The following is a 20,103-nucleotide window of genomic DNA, read 5'->3' as shown; positions in this document are numbered from 1 at the left end:
ATCTACTACCTCGGGAAACCGAGATGGTAACAGTCCTATTTATTTGGGAATGTCTAGCTAAAGGCTCCCGAATAAATGGGGGTGTTACACTGTAACAACTAACCATAAATCTAGGGAGCTGATTTATATCGACGATGTTTTTCATAAAAAAGACGATAACTGCCCTTTTGACTTTAATTTCTCTCTCTAAAAAAATTTCTCTCAAACTCAACTAAATTAAAAACAAAAACAAAAACCAACAACAACAACAATTAACAATATGTCGGATCCCGATTCAGCGGTACGTAAACAACTTAATCACTTCAATATTTGCTTAATTTTCAATTTTTTTGCGCATCGTTAATTCTTTCGATAGTTGATTTACTTGACGTATTAACTTAGTATTACCGAAAATTTGATTTTTCTTACGTAAATCTGAAAATTGTCCCCCGAAAGATGAACCATGGACCAAAGTTGGAAACCAACGTTTAAACCATAGTCCAAACGGTGGAAATCAACGTTTGCCATGGACCAAACAATGGATTTCCACGTTTGCCATGGTCCAAACATTGGATTTCCACGTTTGGCCATGGTCAAACGTTGGAATCCTTGGTTTGGCCATGGTCAAACGTTGAAATCCTTGGTTTGGCCATGGTCAAACGTTGAAATCCATGGTTTGGCCATGGTCAAACGTTGATTTTCATATTTTGGCCGTGGATGAAAGTTGGTTTTCCTTGTTAGTCCATGGTCGATCGTTGAAAAGTAATGTTTGGCCACGGTCGTTTGTTGAGTCTCGTGTTTTAGGCATGAATTACTCATTTTATACTCGTTTTAACTTGTTTTTCTTTCATTCTACGCAATTTATTTAGGTTATGAATCCTTTTTATTGTCTTAATATAGTCTGTATTGCTTGTAACAGAAATCGTGGGAGACTTTTGGCGAGAATTCAATTGATTACAACCCGTTGTTCGAGACTACTATAGATTTCGAAACGCGTGACGATGCTTTCAATTGGGCTAATAAAATCGCATTCAAGAATGGGTTTGCTTTGGTTAAAGCAAATAATGGATTTAAAAACAGGAAAAAGAACGGGTTGTTGGCAAGCTATTTTCGATGTAAAAGACATGGGTTACCAAAAGAATCGGAAAATCTTGAAAAGCCAAGGAGGTCGCAGAAGTGTTCATGCAAGTTTCGTATTCGTGCCGTTCAAAATTTCGTGTCTAAAAATGATCAAGAGACGGTAGTGTGGAACATTTTAACCTCCGAGGGTGCTGGACTACACAACCACAACGTAGCCATTTATAAGTACGGGGATCGGCACTTTGCGGGATTAGACGCGAAAGAGAAGGCATATGTTAGGCAACAAACATTGGTCGGGGTTCTACTGAGGGATATTAAAAATGGTCTTCATTTGAGAACCCCCGAAAAACCTCAACCGTCAAGCACCCAACTATATAATGAAACAAGGAAAATTAGGAAAGAAGTTAGGGGTGAAAGAAACACCGCTCAGCAAATGTTGGCTCCAGCGGTAGAAGCGAAATACGTACATTGGCACGAGATTGATTCCGAGTCAAAAGAGTTGACTCACATTTTCATGGCACATCCTGAAGCGATTAAGTTATTCCGGGCTCATCCTTATGTGGTCATCATGGATTCGACTTATAAAACCAACACTTACAAGAATCCACTCATTGAGATGGTTGGTGTGACACCCACGGTATCGTTCTTCTTAATTGCATGTTCGACGATTCCTACCGAGTCTGACGAGAATTACAAGTGGTTGTTAAAGAAGTTAGCTGACATTTTAGATGACACCGGAGCGTCCCTTTCTATTTTTGTCACCGACCGGGAATTGGGTTTGATCAGCGCTCTTGCGGCAGTATTTCCCGGGGTTGATCATTTGTTGTGTCGATGGCATGTGAACAAAGCCATCAATGCAAAAGCCTTGACATTATTCGGCACTGAGGGTATGAAGAAACATGTCATCACAAATCCAGAAGACGGTTGGAATAAGGTGATCAATTCAGTTACCGAAGAAGCGTTTCAGCACGCTTGGGAGTGTTTCTGTCGTAAGTGGCCATGTATATCCGATTATATACGGAGAGCTTGGGGTGAACACGCAGGGAAGTTCGTTTTATTCTATACAAACTAGGTCTTCCATCTTGGTAACACGACAACTTCCCGTGTTGAGTCAGCACATGCTCTATTAAAGGCTTGGTTGAAATCAAGTCATCTTACACTTGACACCATGTGGTCCCGTATCCACGACATGCTAGAAGGTCAACACTCCCAAGATTAAGAAAGAACTCGAAGATGAAATGGGTAAACCAAGGATAACATCTCGTACTTTCTCCTTATTGCAAGGAAACGTGTCTACTAAGGCCATAGAGTTAATGGAGAAAGAACTTACGAGAGGCCGTGGTTTGGGTATCGGGTTGGTGGATCGATGTCGACACGTGCTACGAACGACTCATGGATTACCTTGTGCATGCAATTTGGTATCTTTGCACAGAAGAGGTAGGAGGGTCCATATCTAGGATATTCATGTCTTTTGGAAGACATTGGTGTATGATATTCTTCAACAAATGCCGAAAAATGACGGTGATTTGTGGGAGGAATTAGTTGACGGTTTGAGAAACAGTGACCCGGTTAAACTAAGGGCGGCCATAGACTTGTTGCGTGATTTCCACCACCCGGAGGACCAAGAGATTTTGCCACCCCCTATTAATGAGCAACCGAAAGGCCGTCCGAGAGGTTCAACAACTAGAAACAAGTCGGGTTTCGAGCATGCAGAAAGGAATTTCGGGACACCAAGTACTCACGGTTCAACAAATGCAGATCAATCACAACAAAGACTTGGTGATTTCGAATCAGGACCTCCCGATGCTTCTTTGGGAAGGAACTTTACCATTGGTCTTATATCAACATGGGCCAAACGGTGGGGTGTTCCTGAGGTTCTGTGGGGCCACTTCGATGGTTGGGTGGATGTTGGAGATGACGGTCATTGTGGGTACTGGGTAATATCTCACGCTCAGCGGGGCCAAAAGACAGATTATATAGTTATGCGGGAATGGTGTTCGAGGGAGATGAGGACCGACGATATATACACAGAGCTGTTTGGAGGTTTTCGATCACCACTCATCGGTATGACATGGTTTGAGGTAGGACTTCGACGAGTTGAGTTTTTTTAGCAGATTAGTTGTGGGCCGGACCATTGGATGTGTAGTGACGATTTGCTAGTTTTTGCAACGCTGTTCAACTGGATGATATGTGTGATTGGTCATACACGAGGGTAAGACAGGAAGAATGTTTGGGAAGGAAGTTGCAAAACTATCATGCCATTGAAGACCCGAGTAGAAGGCCGACTACCGTGTAGTATTTCGGCTAAAACACATATCAAGTAGTAACTTAATTTCAGCTAAAACATTTATTATTGTATATTCATACCTTTATTCTTTTTATTAGCATGGTGTTCCGTATTTTACTCTGCTCACTGATACGCGGCGTACCGAGAGGCACATACTGTCTTACACAACAACCAATCCAACTCGCAAAATACCCGGCATTCTCACCATATGGCAGCCCCGTATCTTTATCCCACTATAAAAGATTAGGTATCTTTGAATTTATTACTTCTAGGGAAACCCTATGGCGCATTCGACCCGCGGTGTGTTGCAAATTATTCTCATCACCTGAGTCGTCGCCTGACGCATTTCCATTGTTTCTTTTCCGCTTTTGGCCCATACCTAAAACAGAAATTAATAAACAAATAATAACAATGCATACTTATAATAATAAACAAATCTCTAGAGAGGAGAGTTTATTACTTCTTTAAAGAGGAGAATCCAGGTTGATCTGGCGGCAGAAATGGCGATGATGACGATGACTGCGACGACGATGGGGTCGGCTGGTGGTTGAGGAGAAGCTCAATGTTTGAGGATATTATGTGGGGGAAGGGAAGTTCAAAGTATATATGTGTGAATAATACAACACTTGCAAGACCTTGTTTATTGGAAAGTAATAAACACGATATAAGAAAAACCGTTGTATTTTATTTCCAAACAAACAACGGTTTTGTTTGAAACCGTAATTGATTCATACTATCTACAACGGGTTAGAAATAACCGTTGTCTGTAATATTTTCATGTTGTTTGATTTTCCCGCCAAGAAATAAAGCATTATTTTTATACACATAACAACGGCCCGAACCGTTATAACTGTATACGTCCTGAACAACGGTTTGGGTATAACCGTTTTATTTTATATTTCATTGTGTTTGATTTTACCGCCAAGAAATAAAGCATCATTTGGTATATGCCAGCTAATTACAATATGTTTCTTAGAAAATCTTGCTTATTTCCATTAATTTAAAGGATTACAAGTTTAAGCATAAAGAGTACAAACTACCACCATACATAATAAACTAGGTAAATAACAATTAAAAGAAGAAATTTGACAATTAACTTAAGCCATGCCTCATTATTTTTGAGTTCTACGATATCCATGGTTAACTTCTTGCATTCTTGTTTTGCCTTCAATATTTCACTGTCATTTCCCCGCATCGATTCTTCAAGTTGATATAGTATACTTCTCACTTGAGTAATCTCGATATCCATGCTCTTTTTCTCATTTACTGACCTGTTTATAACCTTCCCCAGCCACTCAGTCATTCGTTCATCAACCTACTTGAAGTAATTGCATCCACGCATTTTAGTATCGGGATTATAGAATTTGCAAGTAAGAAACTTTCATCCCGGATTTTGCAAAGTCCAAAAAGTCCGCAATGCTGCCGGAACTGAGCAATTACATGTCCCTGTTGAAATAGAGGAAGAAGAAGAGCTATCACTTGACATAATTTGAGAGAGAGAGAGAGAGAGAGAGAGAGAGAGAGAGAGAGAGAAATGAAGAAATAAAGAAAGAAAGAAGGTTATTTAAAATAATGTTATTCAGCAATTGCATAATTTAACACGGTTCTTATAAGAACCGTTGTAATTATCTTATTAATATCTTCTAATTTCCATTTATTTTTAGAGGTATTTAAACTCTAACACGGTTCTTATGCACTACCGTTGTCATTATATTATATGTTATTGTTTCATTCATTTGTCTGTTCACAAATTATTTAAAATATATGTTAATAAGAATTTGCATGTAATAAAGAGTAGAACTATATATTAAAACGAGCATATTATACAATGGCGCAAAAAAAAAAAAAATTGTACAACAAGGGGAAAAAAGGAAACACAATAAAAAAAATAAAAAAATCACAAAAACAAACAGCTAACTAATTAGTACATTAATCAAACACCCTAACTGGAGTTTGACTAGGAGGTGGGTACTGAGGATAAACTTGATTATAAATCAAGCGTACTATATCGGCATCAAGACGGTGATCAAAATGAGGCACTTTTTCGTCTTCCCATGATTTCGGTGTAACACTCCCCGCACACCAAGATGCCTTACTAAGGACCATCCCGGTGTATGGAGGTGTTACCATCTCGGTCACCCGAGGTAGTAGATCAAATAAACAAGAAAGAACATTTATATTATAATACTTTAAGCTTTTACAACCCAAACTACATAACGTGATGCGAAGTGATAACTATGACAGCTAGTAAGCTCATGCGTCGGGACATCTACTCCGGTAGCGTGGTGACTCGATTCCCCTCCAAGCCCATCAACAAACAGACCAACAGAACCTGCTAAAACAACTGCTCACCATACCTGAATGAATCACCACAGTTTTGCAAACACAACACGGGGTCAGTTACTGAATAACCAAAGTAAGATAAGTACACAAAAAGGGTAACCAACTGATCATCATCCTCCTCCGGTCTCCCAATCTCACGCAGTAACCGACTACACACCGAAATGTGTAGCCCTGCCAGATTACCCATCACAACAGGTAATCCTCGCCGCCAGTGGGGGACCGCAGTTAATACCCACCTAAGCCTTGCTCATCAACGAGCGATATCCTTGTCCCTTAATGTGCACATCCCCTCCCGTGGCGGGTTCCACGGAGGGCGAACTAGGGTGTGAAGCCACTCCCGCAAGTGACTCCACCACAATCATCACAGCACCAGCACCACACCAGCACCACACCAACACTCTAACAATGATCAGGAGACAAACAATCGTACACAATATAACATAATCTCAAATCAATTAAACAGGAACCGAGTAGGAAAACCCTACCTTATCGCCAAACCATGAAAATGCATCCACAATTAGCCAAGCAAGACTACGAGATGCATCCTACAAACGGTAACCATATCCTATTATAAGACTACCCCAAAAGCCTACTGAGAACGACAACAAAACATCGACTTATCTAGTGACGCTGATCGACGACGACAACGGCGACATCCTCATACGCATCCTTCATGTATAACCCCGTCCCCTTCCATGGTTAATGTCTAGGCTAGAAGAGGGTGTAAGGAGAAGATGGGTAATAGGTGAGAGAAGAATAAATTAGGGTTAGAGTGAAATGGAATCGTCAAAAATGAAATAAGACTTACGAACTTGCGTTTTATAATAACGCGTCAACAACGGCTATACTTGGTCGAGTATGATCATACTCGGCCGAGTAAGCCATACTCGGTCGAGTGTTCCCACTACTCAGCCGAGTAGTCCCTACTAGGTCGAGCAACCAACCGCATAAGTCACTTATCTTCACTTATCCTCTCACCTAACCCCTCCTAAGGTCTTCCATGGTCAAAAGGGTCGGTTAAAAGGGTCCTTAAACATAGTGGGTATTACATTCGGTACATTAATAAAATTTTACGAAATGAACCTTCTCATCAGATGAGCGTCCTCAGCGGTGGCAATCCATAAGTGAGGCCCAGCGTGAACATAACGATCCTTAAGGTCGTCGCCATAAAAGTCACTTTTGCCCCTTTGATGGTCACGTGATTCATACCTTGCAGCGAGTTGTTTTGCTTGGCGAAAATCGTCAAGACCATCCCCTCGAATCATGATCAGAGCATATCCAAGAAACCCACGACCATAAATACAAGCCGTGTAGATTGCCTTAACATTTGAAAACCCATTCTCAATGAGGATTTCCCGCAATGGGAATTAAGAGACATAGAAGCTGGATTCCCAGCAGCATCGCGTATGACTGGGAGATTATGAATTATACACGTAATCGGGTTGATATAGCGAGTTACCGATTGCTGAGTAGGTGCGACTGCGGATGATGAAGACGACGACATTCTTTTAATTATGATATGTATGTATATATAGATTATTTAAAAAGTGAAGTAGAAAGGTTAGTAATAATAAATGATTCTTATTGTTACTAGAAATGTGATGCTATTTATAGTATATTAAAGTTATAATTAATTGGATTAATTTCATCCATACGTTACATTCAAACTTGTATTAATTGTGCATGCATGCATGAGTTGAATAATGGTCAAACAAACAATAATAATAGGGCATGCATTGGTAAAACCACAAACTTTTTAGTTTTCACAGCGGATCTGTATTTACAACGGTTATAAGAAAAACCATTGTTTACTGGTGTAATATGACAACGGATTTACAATAACCGTTGTTGATATATGAAATATAATAACGGCTTAACAAAGAACCGTTATCATTTTGTGTTATACATACGGTCAAACAATCAATACTACAACTTTGAATCAGAAAAAGTAAAAAGTACAGGGCATGCATTAATCAAATCACAAACACTAGAAAATCATAGATAATTAAACAATTTTTTTTAAAACGGGTTCCGTTCAACCGTTGTTGATATATGTAATATGATAACGGCTTAACAAAGAACCTTTATCATTTTGTGTTATACATATAGTCAAATACGCAATACTATAACTTTGAATCAGAAAAAGTAAAAATTACAAGGCATGCATTAGTCAAATCAATACCTTTGTGTTTTTAGTCATTGGACAACGGTTTTTTCATAACCATTTTGTTGTTACTAATTGGACAACGGTTTTTTGATAACCGATGTGTTTTTACTCATTGGAGAACGGTTTTTTGATAACCGTTGTGTTTTTACTCATTGGACAACGGTTTTTTGATAACCGTTGTAAGCTAATATGTTTAACACGGTAGAGTTGACCGATTCTTATTTAACTTGTACCGTTTCCACTTTCCAATTCTTAACTTGTTAAGTTTCCAATTCTTATCTTATTATTATACTGGTTCCAATTCTTACCATCTTATTATACCGTTTGCACTTTTCAATTCTTAACTTATTAAGTCCTCCATTAATTTTCCACATCGATTATGTCGTCAAGTTCATCAACTTATAGTGGTTCATATTATTCATCCGCTGATGATGGTGATGATGATGAAGCATCATATGAACCTCTTGTAGAACCCCCAAGTAGATTTATGTACGCTAAACCCTTTACGTGCATCATTTACAATCTCTCGTATACAGGGGACGGGCATGGAAAGGCCATACTCTCGTATAGCCTTGACTGGTTAATAGGTTTGATTCAGTTAGCCGGATTAAATTTGGTTCAAACTATCTACCCGGACAATGATGCGCCTGATGGCTCCGGGCGGTGCGCCCTCATCGAGTTTGGCGGGGGTGAGGAGCGGGAACGCTTTCGTCAGGCTCGCAAACTTGAGCGAGCATTCTATAATAATGACTCTTCGAGACTTTGGTTTGATCACGATGATCAGCGAGTAGGCCCATATTTATGGGTTGCTAATGAATCTGATTTTCTCCTACTACTTCCGATTCTGCACCGCCAAGGTCGCATTGCCGAGCAGAGGACAGTGCCGTTGGAATGGGAAAACGACTGTGTAGATTGGGCTGAAGGTGAAAGAGACATATATGGTGATATTGTCTCTGAATTCCAGAGGATGGGGTAACAAAAAACATACTCCCTACATTCAACTTCACACTACACATTTGCTTTTTCACGTTTGTCAACGCTTGTTTTACGCGATTTTTTTTCTTTAGCTTGATATTTTAATGTACTCCTAAAAATCTATGTCATTATAATAAAAGTTTGATATTTTCTGGTGATATTGTCTCTGAATTCCAGAGGATGGGTTAACAAAAAACGTAACAAAAAATATAAATAATTAAACTTTAATTCAAACCACCACCATAATCCAAATACAACTTACAATACCAGATAATAATTAAAAACTTAATTATTAGAATCTGATGAAGTATTAGGATACTCATTTTGAATTTCGGTATAGAGCAAGTCGTAGATCGACCCTTCATTATTACCGAGAAGCGCAGGTGGAATGGCCTCTTTCTCCCATGACATAGGCACGGTGGCAAGAATGTGATGCTTCCTTCAATGTTTCAGCAAATGATGATCAAGATGGGTCGCAACCCATAGATAAGGGTCTTGTTGTTTATCATCCGAATAGAAGTCCTCTTTCCTCGCATCTTCCCCCGCAAATCTAGCCCCTAATTTTCTTGCCTGACGAAAACTATCATGGCAGTTGGCTTCGTTAAACACGATAAAAGCGAAGCCTACAAAACCTTGCTTGTTTGTAGACACAGGGTACATTTTTTTAACCGCGGTGAAACCGGAGTCATGAAGCATTTGCGTCAACCACCCAAAATTAAGGTTTAAACCCTTTCCATTCACACCATAATGAACCAAGAGATTATGGAGAATGTAAGTAAAAGGTTGTGCGTAGCGAGAATGTGATTGTAGCTCCGATACACCAGCCATATGTTTTTTTAGAGAGAAATTTAGAAAGAAATTAAAGAGTAAATGTTTGATAATTTAGAATTTGACCTAAAACATTATGAAGACATATTTATAGAATTATTTTGGTCAAATTGAATATTATTGGTCAAATTGAATATTTATTAAAGTTCAGTTTTGAATGCAGTAATCAAATTGAAAAATCTAATCAAATACTGACAACGGTTGAATTGAAAAACCGTTTTTTCATAATAGAAAATAATAACGGTTACAAAAAATCCGTAGCTATAACATAACAACGGGTAACAAAAACTGTTGCTGGTATTAATTTAGTAACGGTTTTCGAAATGCCGATATCTTAAACTGGTATCGGTTTTCTAACAACCGTTGATAAGAGTGATTCTATAACGAGTTTTTGGAAACCGTTAAATGTTTGTAACAACGGTTTGTTAAGCAGCCGTTGTCAAATTATAATAACAAAGGTTTTGAAGGAAACCGTTATTCCTATTAGCATTGTTTAGGTTTCCGCCAATATTTGGAAAACGGTAATCTAAGTGTCGTTATTAAATGCATTAAACCGCTGTGATACGCTCCTTATTGATTGCCAGATTTGGTGTAGTGTATCTAAAAGATGTTTGTGTTTCCTCTTAGCTCTTCCATTTTTTTTGAAGATTGCCAGGTAAACTTCTTTGATGATCTATACCATGTTTAGCTAACAAAGCACCACACTCATTCTGAACAATCTTAGTTCCATTATCACTTCTAAGGACTCTGGCCTTTGACTGAAATTAGGTTTGTACATAAGCAAGGAAATGAACTACTATCTGAGCAACCTGAGCCTTATCCTTAGACTTGTCCATGTCAATCTACTATGATCATCCATAATTGTAAAAAAAAAAGCACCAGTAATTGACTTTATCTTATATGGACCCCAGAAGTCAACATGTATCAATGCAAAAGGTAGCTTATGATGTTTAGACATGATGCAAGTTTCACAATGAAAATTGTGAGTTTTATTAACTGCAGAGTACATGTGTACATGTATTAATTTGGACAAAGATACATGACATAACCTGGAATGAGCTAGGTGTACATCTGTTTTGCTGAAAGAAGGACTAGTAGCATATGTTATATGAGAAACAACATAAGAAGTATAAGATTTGCCAGAACTGGCTTTATTTTTAGTAAATCTTAGTCTATAAACTCCAGCTAACTTCTTCCCTACACAGACCTTCCTCTTAGTGGTAGGGTCCTGCAGAATACAACCAGTGTCAGTAAATATGGCATGTAATCCTGTATCAGGAAGCTACCTACCAACTGATATCAAATGATGCTTAAACTCAAGCAAGTATAACACATTCCTTAACACCAACTCATCATTAAGTACAACATCTCCAACAGTCTTAGCAACTTTCATAGTACCATCCGGAAGAGTAATTTTAAAAGGATTGACCAAATATCTTGTGCATTGTAATAGATTCTGATCATATGTCATATGATTAAAAACTCCAGAATCAAAAATGCAGGAATGATAACCAGCAGGTTCATTGTCTACTATTGCATTAACAATAGCAATGGCAAGATATATACTTGCAAAGTTCACAGAATGAGAACTTTGAGATTGAGATCCCTTAACATGAAACTCTGGAACATCTCCTGACTTGACAGCTTTAACAAACTCCTTGAATATTGCCTTCACCATAGCAGGATTGACCTGAATGTCTTCATTATTAAATTGATCCTCCTCTTCAAGTGGAGTGTCATCCATTCCTTCAAGATTAGCAGCATATTTCTTCCCAGCAGGTCCTCTATTATTCCTTTGACTAGGAAAATCATGAAGTTGGTACCATCTATTGACAGCATGTCCATCCCTATTATAGTAAGTGCAAGTCATCTTAGGCCTTTTATTGTAATCATCACACGACTCAATCTTCTAATTATAACCACTGTTTGATCCACCAGTGTTATAAACATGTTTCTTATAGCCACTGTTGTAATTTGCAGCAATGTATTCCTTCTTCTAACCACCGACATTATATGAATTCTTCTAAGAGTTGCTTCCCATGGCACCATCAGCATGATATTTCTGATGGTTATTCTTTGGAAAGTAAGACTTGTTGGCTGCTATGACTATTTCTTCATGCATAGGAGCTTTGTCTTTATCATTGCTGATGCTTTTCTGCATCTCAATTTGCTGAATTCGAAAGAAAGCTTGATTGACTGTTGGCAAAGGGTCTGAAGGAAGGATTTGACTCCTCACAATCTCATACTTCTTAACTAACCCCATGAGAAAGTCAATCAATTTGTGTTTATTATCCCTTTCTTGTAACACCCCGTATTTTAAAATAATATTTTTATTATAAAAGTATTTTATTAAATTGATTATTTCGGAATTTAATAATGTATTTTGAATATTTATAATTATCGTTTCCGTTCTCTACTTTGTTATTTCTCGTTTTGATCTACTTTCGGATGGGTTAAAATGTCCGTACACGATTTTAGTATTTTAATTTAATAGCTAGTTTTCTATTATAAGGCCTCTTTGCGTTTTAATATGGTCCAATCCGATTTGTGATCAGATAATCCATTATATGAGCTAATGGACCCAAAGCCCATTAGTTAATCCTCTTATAAATAGATTTAACCTAGCAAACAACTAGGTCAATCTATTTGTTTTAGCAGGATTTTCCCTGGAAGGATCCAGCTTGATTATTGAGTAATAAGGGTATCTAGTTCAATAAATTAGGAATAAAAGTGTAAATGAATAATAGGAAAGAATTAAGTATAAATAATGTTGTTTGTATTTCTTTGACAAGTTGATCACAAGTTCAGTGTATACAATTGAATATTAGGGAAAATAATAGGTAAATTGTAAATGAATGATCAATAATATTGTGTCCTTTACAATTGTTAGACCATGCTATTTATAATCTTCAAATATCATCGTTGGATGCATCCTCAACGTTCCTCTTGGTTGTTGGAGCTGTTAGCTGAAAAATAGGGCACATTCCCTATTAATCCGCTTGACTTAGTCTTCCTCAACAACCTCCTATTCTTCTTCTTTCGCACGTTGTGGTTTAAGGAAGTAGCATGTTATTGTGGTTGGACTTGGTCTTCCGTGATAATAGGGCATGTGTATAACTGTCTTTCTTGTTTGTTGATCAACCATCCTGCTTGGAGAGTTCCATCAGGCTATCTTAATATTGCTATCAGGCCTTTCTTCCTGGGTCTTAACAGCTTATTTATCCTCTGGTGTTCTTCTCCTATCAAATAATAACTATACTTGCCCGGAATCTGGATGCCCTAATCAGCCTAATAAGGTCAGGCTAAATTAAAGTCAGACCAGGCTAAATTGAGCCTAACAATTGCCCCTTGACATGTTACCTATGCTGGATCAGGCCAGGGGTAAGATGTCAATTTACCGGGCTCAAATATAAAAAGAATCATATTTACTCAATGACTCTTAGACTTCTAGTTACCGTTAATCACTGCAACGGCTAACTACATGATGTCATGCTGACAGTTTTGTGTTTTCTAGGGTTTTTGCACCGTTATTCTTCCCCTATAAATACGGTAATTGTGATGAGTTCATTTTTCACCAAAGTTCTTCTACTTCTCTTGCCAAATCTTCTCTGAAATTCTTCCCTATTTCCCAGGAATTCCAGTTTGCTAACTGTAATTTCTCACTAAGTAACATTAATTTACCACGATAAATAAAACAAAAAAGGATATGGGAGCCAAAAAGCGTCCTGCTTCCCAGAAAGTTGCGGCTGAACCTGAACCCACAGACGTCCATAAGGAGGAGGTGGTTGAAATTGATCCTCCTGCTCGTGCTATAGCGTTTAAATATCAAGATTCTATCTTTTCTGCTCTTCAATCTCTGGAATCCTCTTTCCCTGAAGAAAATCTATTGAAAACGAACTATGATGGGGTTTTAAGGGAGAAAAAATTAATCCCGACTCTACCGAGGTTTGGATCCTCGAGTTTTGTCCATCGAGCTAATGGGTGTCACCTGGTTGGTTTCAGTATCTATGAATGGGCGTTCAAAGCAGGTTGTAAGTTACCTTTTACTCCTTTAATGATTGATACTATTCGTGTCATGGAAGTATCACCTTTCCAAATCATGCCAATGGTTTGGAAACTTGTCCACTCTATTGAAAATTTATGTGCTAAACATAAACTTGTGATTACTGTTAATGACATCAAGGCAGTATATCATCTGAAAAATCCTTCTACCGGTCGTTTTAATTTGAGAATTAAGTCAAAAATGTCTCCATTAATTACTAACCTGGACTCTGGAGATGATAAAGACTGGGCAAAGACTTACCTGTTTATCCGGACTGACAGTCTGGGGTCAGGCCTGGATTATTTGAGATATCTTCCTTTGGAGAGTGGTAGGTTTCCTGTATTCTTAATTTGCATTTTATATTGTAAGAAATTGGAATATTTAAGTTTTACCTGTGCATTTTTTGGGATGTTTGCAGCTCCTGACCGGAACTTTGATCCTCTTGACGAGGAATCCATTTCAAGGATAGAGGCCTTTCTTTCTATTCCTGAGGAAGAGAGGACTTGGCCTGCTAGTCTGGGCAGAGATTTGTTGCCCCGGTATATGAAGCCTAAGCTGAGTGTGGTCAAAGTACCTAAAGGTAAGCCTAGCTCCACTGCTCTTTCTTGTATGTCTTCTTTATATCTTGGTGTTGATTGTTGTATTTTTGTTACTTCTTTCCTGATACTTATATGTATTTTTTATACATTCAGTATACAGATCTTCTGCTAGGTTGGCTAGTTGTAGTGCAGCCGACTTGAAAGCTGGGTTGCTAGAATTGTTGAACAGTCCAAGAGCCAGGAGGCTAGTGGGAGCGACAAGACGCTTGACATTTTGGTTTCTGATGTCCAGCCTCCCCAGGAACCGCCCAGGCTAGTATCCCCAGAGGTCGTTCAGGCTTCCAAAAGGAGGAGGGAAGCTGTCATTCCTGAAGAGGAAGGCAGAGAGAAAGAGCCTATTCAGGCTCAACCAATCAGAAGTGTCGGGGAAGTGTCTGCTAGGATGGACGATATGGATGCTGCCCGGGCACAGATAAATGATTTCTCTCCTAATATGAGCGGCCAGCTTTTATCTGACAATACCCTTGAATCTTCTACTAAAGTAGTGTCTATCTTGTCTTCTCTTGTGACAAAAGCTGCTGCTCTTGCTTCTCTGGCTAAGGAGGTTAGTTGCAAAGGGCCTTTTTTTTAATTATTATGTGTTCTTTGTGTTGCTTTGTGTTTGCTTAATTGATTTTCTTTTGTCTTTCTGTAGGGATTGGATGCTGGGTTGGCTACTGCTTGTCAGCTCAGGGATGCCCATGCTAGGATTTCTGGCTTGGAGGAGAAATTAGATAAAGTTAACCGTGAGCTGCACACATCCAGGGGGTAATGAGGTAGTACTTCAATCTCAGCTGGGGTCGGCTAGAGAGGCATCTAGGGCTGCTTTAGTTTGTGAGGTGGCTGCCAAAAACGCTGAGAGAGTTGTCAGGTAAGAGCTCGAGGCTGCAAGGGGAGAGCTGGAAGTCGTCAAGAAAGAGTTGGCTGCCGAGAAGCAGGCAATGCAGGATCAGCTGAGGAAGAATGAAGATCTTGGTGCTGAAAAGGAGCTGGTAGAAGCGCGGCTTGCTGATGCTGTTCAGTACTTCTTTGGAAAAGGTCGGGTTGATGCTATGAGGGATCCGGAATCTGATCGGGCTAAGTGGGATCCGGATCGGGATGAAGTAGCCCTAGATACCCAGTATCCTGACTTGGCCAATATGGGTCATGAAGAAGAAGTGGATTCTCCTTCTTCCAAGGAGAAATATGGTGATCAGGAAATGGTGGATGGTTGTGAGTCGGTTACTGATTCGAAGCCTGTTTAGATTTGTGTTTTTGCTTTTCGTTTTGGCCCATCCAGGGGGGATGTTCCTGGAATGAATAATTATTAGGTATGTGGTAGGGCTGGTTTTTTGAATGAATATTTTGTTTCGGTTTTTGAATAAATATTTGGTCTTTGTTGGTTTCTTTTTGTGTTTTAATAAGGTATATTTGTAGTGTTGGATGTGTCTTTGGATCTCGCGATTATTCGACCGATCAGCCGATTTTTTATCTTGGATCCGCGAGTTCTTTGTGTCATGGGTGGGGTTATTGCCTGTCTGGAGGGCTTATGTCACCTGCCTGTCTGGAGGGCTTATGACCCATCTATGTCATACAATCCAGGAAAAGTTTTTCCAGGTTTGTATATTAAATTGAGCTCAATATTTTAAGGCCTATTTTTGCAACTGAAAGTTGGATATTAGTGGGGTGGCCAACAATCTTTAAAATTTGTTTTAAGTAAAGTACAGTATGCAAAACAAATATTGAAGATTCTACTCGTTAAAGGGAAATACGAGAATATTTATAAGTACTTGGGCACATAATGGAAGAAATCATATAAGGCATTTATTCATATAATGGCAAATATCATACATTTAGTTTCATATCAGGTCAAGCAGAAAGTGGTAAGGTAAAGATTATACCTGGATTGGGGAATATATTTTATATGTGGAATAGTTTTAAATGTGCGATATTCCAAGCTCTTGGGATCATTTCGCCATCCAGGGTTTGTAGCCTATAAGCTCCCTAGCCGACTATTGAGTCAATCAGGTAGGGACCTTCCCAGGTTGGGGCCAATTTGCCTGCGTTTTTCTCCTTTGTGTTTTGAAAAACTTTTCTGAGAACAAGGTCTCCTACCCTGAATACTCTAGCTTTGACAGTCTTGTTGTAGCTTTTGGCAACTGTTTGCTGATAGGCTGCCATTCTAATGCTGGCTGCATCTCTTAGTTCTTCCGTCAAGTCCAGGTTATCCTCCATTAGAGGTATATTGCCCGTTATTGTATTCAGGCTGCATCTGGCTGATGGAATGTCGACCTCTGCTAGGATTACTGCTTCACATCCATAGACCAAGGAGTAGGGGGTTTGGCCTGTGGATGTTTTAGGCGTGGTTCTATCAGCCCAGAGGACCAAGGGGAGTTATTCAGCCCATCTACCTTTCCTTCTTTCTAGCTTCTTCTTTAGGCAACTGATTATTACTTTGTTCCTAGATTCTGCCTGGCCGTTAGCTTTTGGATATCCTGGTGTGGAGGTTACCAGGTTGATGTTCCATTGAGCACAGAAAGCTACTGTTCTTTTTCCCACGAATTACGTGCCATTGTCGCATACTATTTCAGAAGGGATGCCATATCTACATATGATGTTGCGTTTGATGAATGCTATGACATCCTTTTCTTTGACTTGCCTGTATGAATCAACTTCTATCCACTTGGAGAAGTAGTCAGTCATTGCTAGCATAAAAACTTTTTGCCCAGGTGCTTGAGGTAGTTTTCCTACTATATCCATGCCCCACATCATAAATGGCCAGGGGGCGGATATGGAATGTAGTTCCTTAGATGGCTGGTAGATATATGGTCCATGAATCTGGCAAGCTTCGCATTTAGAGCTGAATTCCAGGAAATCGGCCCTCAGAGTGGGCCAATAATAACCTGTTCTGAGTACCTTGCTTGCCAGGCTCCTTCCGCCTTTACGATTTCCACAGTATCCTCCATGGATTTCTGATAGTATCTGTTCAGCTTCTTGTGGTTCCAGGCATCTGAGGTATGGTCCTGCCTGCGATTTCTTAAAAAGCACGTTGTTAATAATAGTATATGAAGCAGCTTTGATTTTGAGTGCCCTAGCATCTTGCTTATTCAGGGGAAGGATTCCTTGTTGGAGCCAATAATAGTAAGGTTTTGTCCATGAATTGGCAATATATATTGGGAAACTTTCATCTTATTTGTTTATTGCAGGTTCTAATAAATGTACGATGGAGATTTTATCAAAATCAGGGGGACTGAAGTTGGATCCTAGGCCGGCTAGGGCATCGGCCTGGGTATTCAAGTCCCTAGGAATTTGATCAATATTAAAATTGCGAAATTTGGTTTTTAAATTTTGGACAACTTCCAAATAGAGCATCATTTTTGAGTCTTTTGCAGTGTATACTCCATTTACTTGGTTTGAAATAAGAAGGGAATCAGTACGTACCTTTAAGTTTTGTACACCAATGTCAATACATACCTTTAATCCAGCTATTAGGGCTTCATATTCCGCCTCATTGTTGGTAGCTTCGAATGCACAGCTTATATCTTGTACTATCTTATCCCCCTGTGGCGATTTTAGTACTACCCCTAGGTCGGTGCCCCTCATGTTGGCTGCACCATCGACGAATAGGGTCCATTCTAGGTCTGTTTGGTCATTGGTCAGTCTGTTTACTTCTTTTATTAGGTCGGGTTCTAGGGCTGGACTAAAATCAGCCACAAAGTCTGCTAGTGCTTGTGACTTAATTGCTGTCCTTGGTTCAAATGTTATGTTGTATGTGCTTATGGACTGACCATTTGCACATTCGTCCGGATAATTCTGGCTTTCTAAGTACAGATTTGATAGGAAGATTGGTTCTGACTATTATAGGGTGACTTTCAAAATATGGTCTTAACTTGGTGCAACTCATAATTAAAGCTAAAACGTATTTTTCAAGTAGGCCATACCTGATCTCTGCATCTAGTAGACTTTTACTTACGTAATAGACAGGGTGTTGTTGTGCGTCCGCTTCTTTAACGAGAATGCCGACAAAGAATTTCCGTGGATCGATGCAGTATATCGTCGGGGGGTTAAATCTTTGAGTTTTGGTTTCGCCAACAAGGGTGGAGAGGATAGGTATGTTTTCAGATCTTCAAAGGCAGCTTGATGATCAGGGGTCCATTGAAAGTCTTTGTTTTTCCTTAGCAGGTTATAAAATGATTCGCACCTCTCTGATGACCTTGAAATAAAACTGTTGAAATGCTATTCTTCTGTCGACTTTTGTATGTCTTTGACTGTCTTTGGTAGTTCTAGCTCCAGGATGGCTTTGATCTGTTCAGGACTGGCTTATATTCCTCTTTTTGTCACCATATAGCCCAAGAATTTGCCTGCTGAGACTCCAAAATGGCATTTCTGTGGGTTGAGCTTCATGTTGAATTTCTCCAGTATTTGGAAGGCTACTTCCAGGTCTTTGACGTGGTCTTCTGCCTTTTTTGACTTGACTACCATATCGTCAATGTAGACTTCCATGGTATCTCCAATTTGATCTTTGAACATCATGTTGACTAATCTTTGATAGGTTGCACCTGCATTTTTTAATCCAAAGGACATAGCAGTGTAACAGTATACTCCTCTTTCAGTAATGAAGGCTGTACTTTCCTGATCTGCGGGGTGCATCTTTATTTTGTTGAATCCGCTGGAGGCATCCATGAATGTTAACATCTCGTGGCCTGCACGCCCTAGTTTCGCCCTCCGTGGAACCCGCCACGGAAGGGGATGTGCACATTAATGGGACAGGGTTATCGCTCGGTATGATGAGTGGGGATTTGGTGGGTACGGCTGCGGTCCCCCAGCTGGCGGTGGCTGGTCCATGGTGGATCGGTGACGGAGATTGATTGGAGTGGGTGATTGTGTGTGATTTGTTTGAGTGTATTGTTCTTTATCTTGTTGGTTATATAAGTTGTGTGATTAGTCTTGACCCCGTTTTATGTTTTAAAATCGTGGTGATCCATTCGGGATGGTGAGCGATTATTGAGCAGGTATGAGTCGATTCTTTGGGATAGCTGGGATGTGCCACCGTCTGATGATAGAAGTCTTCCGCTGTAGCTTAGTAGTTTAATAAACATTTCAGTTAGCTAATTAGAAAGTTGGTTTGAGAACTTGTATTCGTATTTTGGATTTGGTTTTGGATTGTAACCTTTTACTAAAGTATTACTATTTAAATGTTGTCTCGTTATTGTCTGATGATTATCATTGCCTCGGGTAACCGAGATGGTAGCATCCTTATACCTGAGTGGTCCTTGTAAGGCACTTGGAGTATGGGGGTGTTACAAAATGGTATCAGAGCGACGATCCTGAAACCTGTAACCAATGAATCTAATGAACATAGGGAGTCAATTAAAATGAACCCGGGGTAAAGGTTGTAGGAGCTAATGCAAAGTCTTGGGAGACGTCCGAAAGTCGCGAACTCGCCCTACAATTTTGAACCGGTTACATGGGGGGTATGTGTCAAGGTCGAATGTGATGTTTGTTAGCTTGTATGTGGATGTGATGATGTATGTTGTAATTGTTGGATTGTTTGGAGTAGAAGTTGAGATTGTAAATAAAAGGTTGGTGAAGTATATAGAACTGTTATTTGAACAAAAAGCATGTTGGATGTTTACTATGTGGCGTTTGATAATATGATATAGTTGTTTTGTTGATCATATGAAAAGCTTGGTAGGATTGCATGCTTAACTATATTATATGTCGAGTTTATAAAGTTGCATAGTATGTTGGGATATGTGAGATAACATGCGGGTAGTACATACGAGTCAGCATGACTCGATCGAGTAAGGGGGTACTCGATCGAGTAAGTGAGATACTCGGTCGA

At 39.4% G+C, this 20,103-nt stretch overlaps 1 protein-coding gene across 1 annotated transcript; it reads left to right on the top strand.

Annotated features, from left to right (window-relative positions):
* Positions 1-259: 259 nt before the first annotated feature.
* LOC141608418 (protein FAR1-RELATED SEQUENCE 4-like) lies at positions 260-2,131 on the top strand. Its single transcript, XM_074427775.1, has 2 exons — positions 260-280; positions 899-2,131. Exons 1-2 carry the CDS (start codon positions 260-262, stop codon positions 2,129-2,131), a joined length of 1,254 nt encoding a protein of 417 aa, XP_074283876.1.
* Positions 2,132-20,103: the final 17,972 nt, after the last annotated feature.

Source organism: Silene latifolia, chromosome 10, assembly GCF_048544455.1.
Source record: "Silene latifolia isolate original U9 population chromosome 10, ASM4854445v1, whole genome shotgun sequence".
NCBI classification, from domain to species: domain Eukaryota; kingdom Viridiplantae; phylum Streptophyta; class Magnoliopsida; order Caryophyllales; family Caryophyllaceae; genus Silene; species Silene latifolia.
This window is presented reverse-complemented; position numbering and strand designations above follow the sequence as displayed.

Coding starts and splice junctions, on each gene's coding strand:
- LOC141608418 (XM_074427775.1), top strand. CDS start 260: ATGTCGGATCCCGATTCAGCG. Junction 281..898: donor TGTCGGATCCCGATTCAGCG/GTACGTAAACAA, acceptor TGCTTGTAACAG/AAATCGTGGGAGACTTTTGG.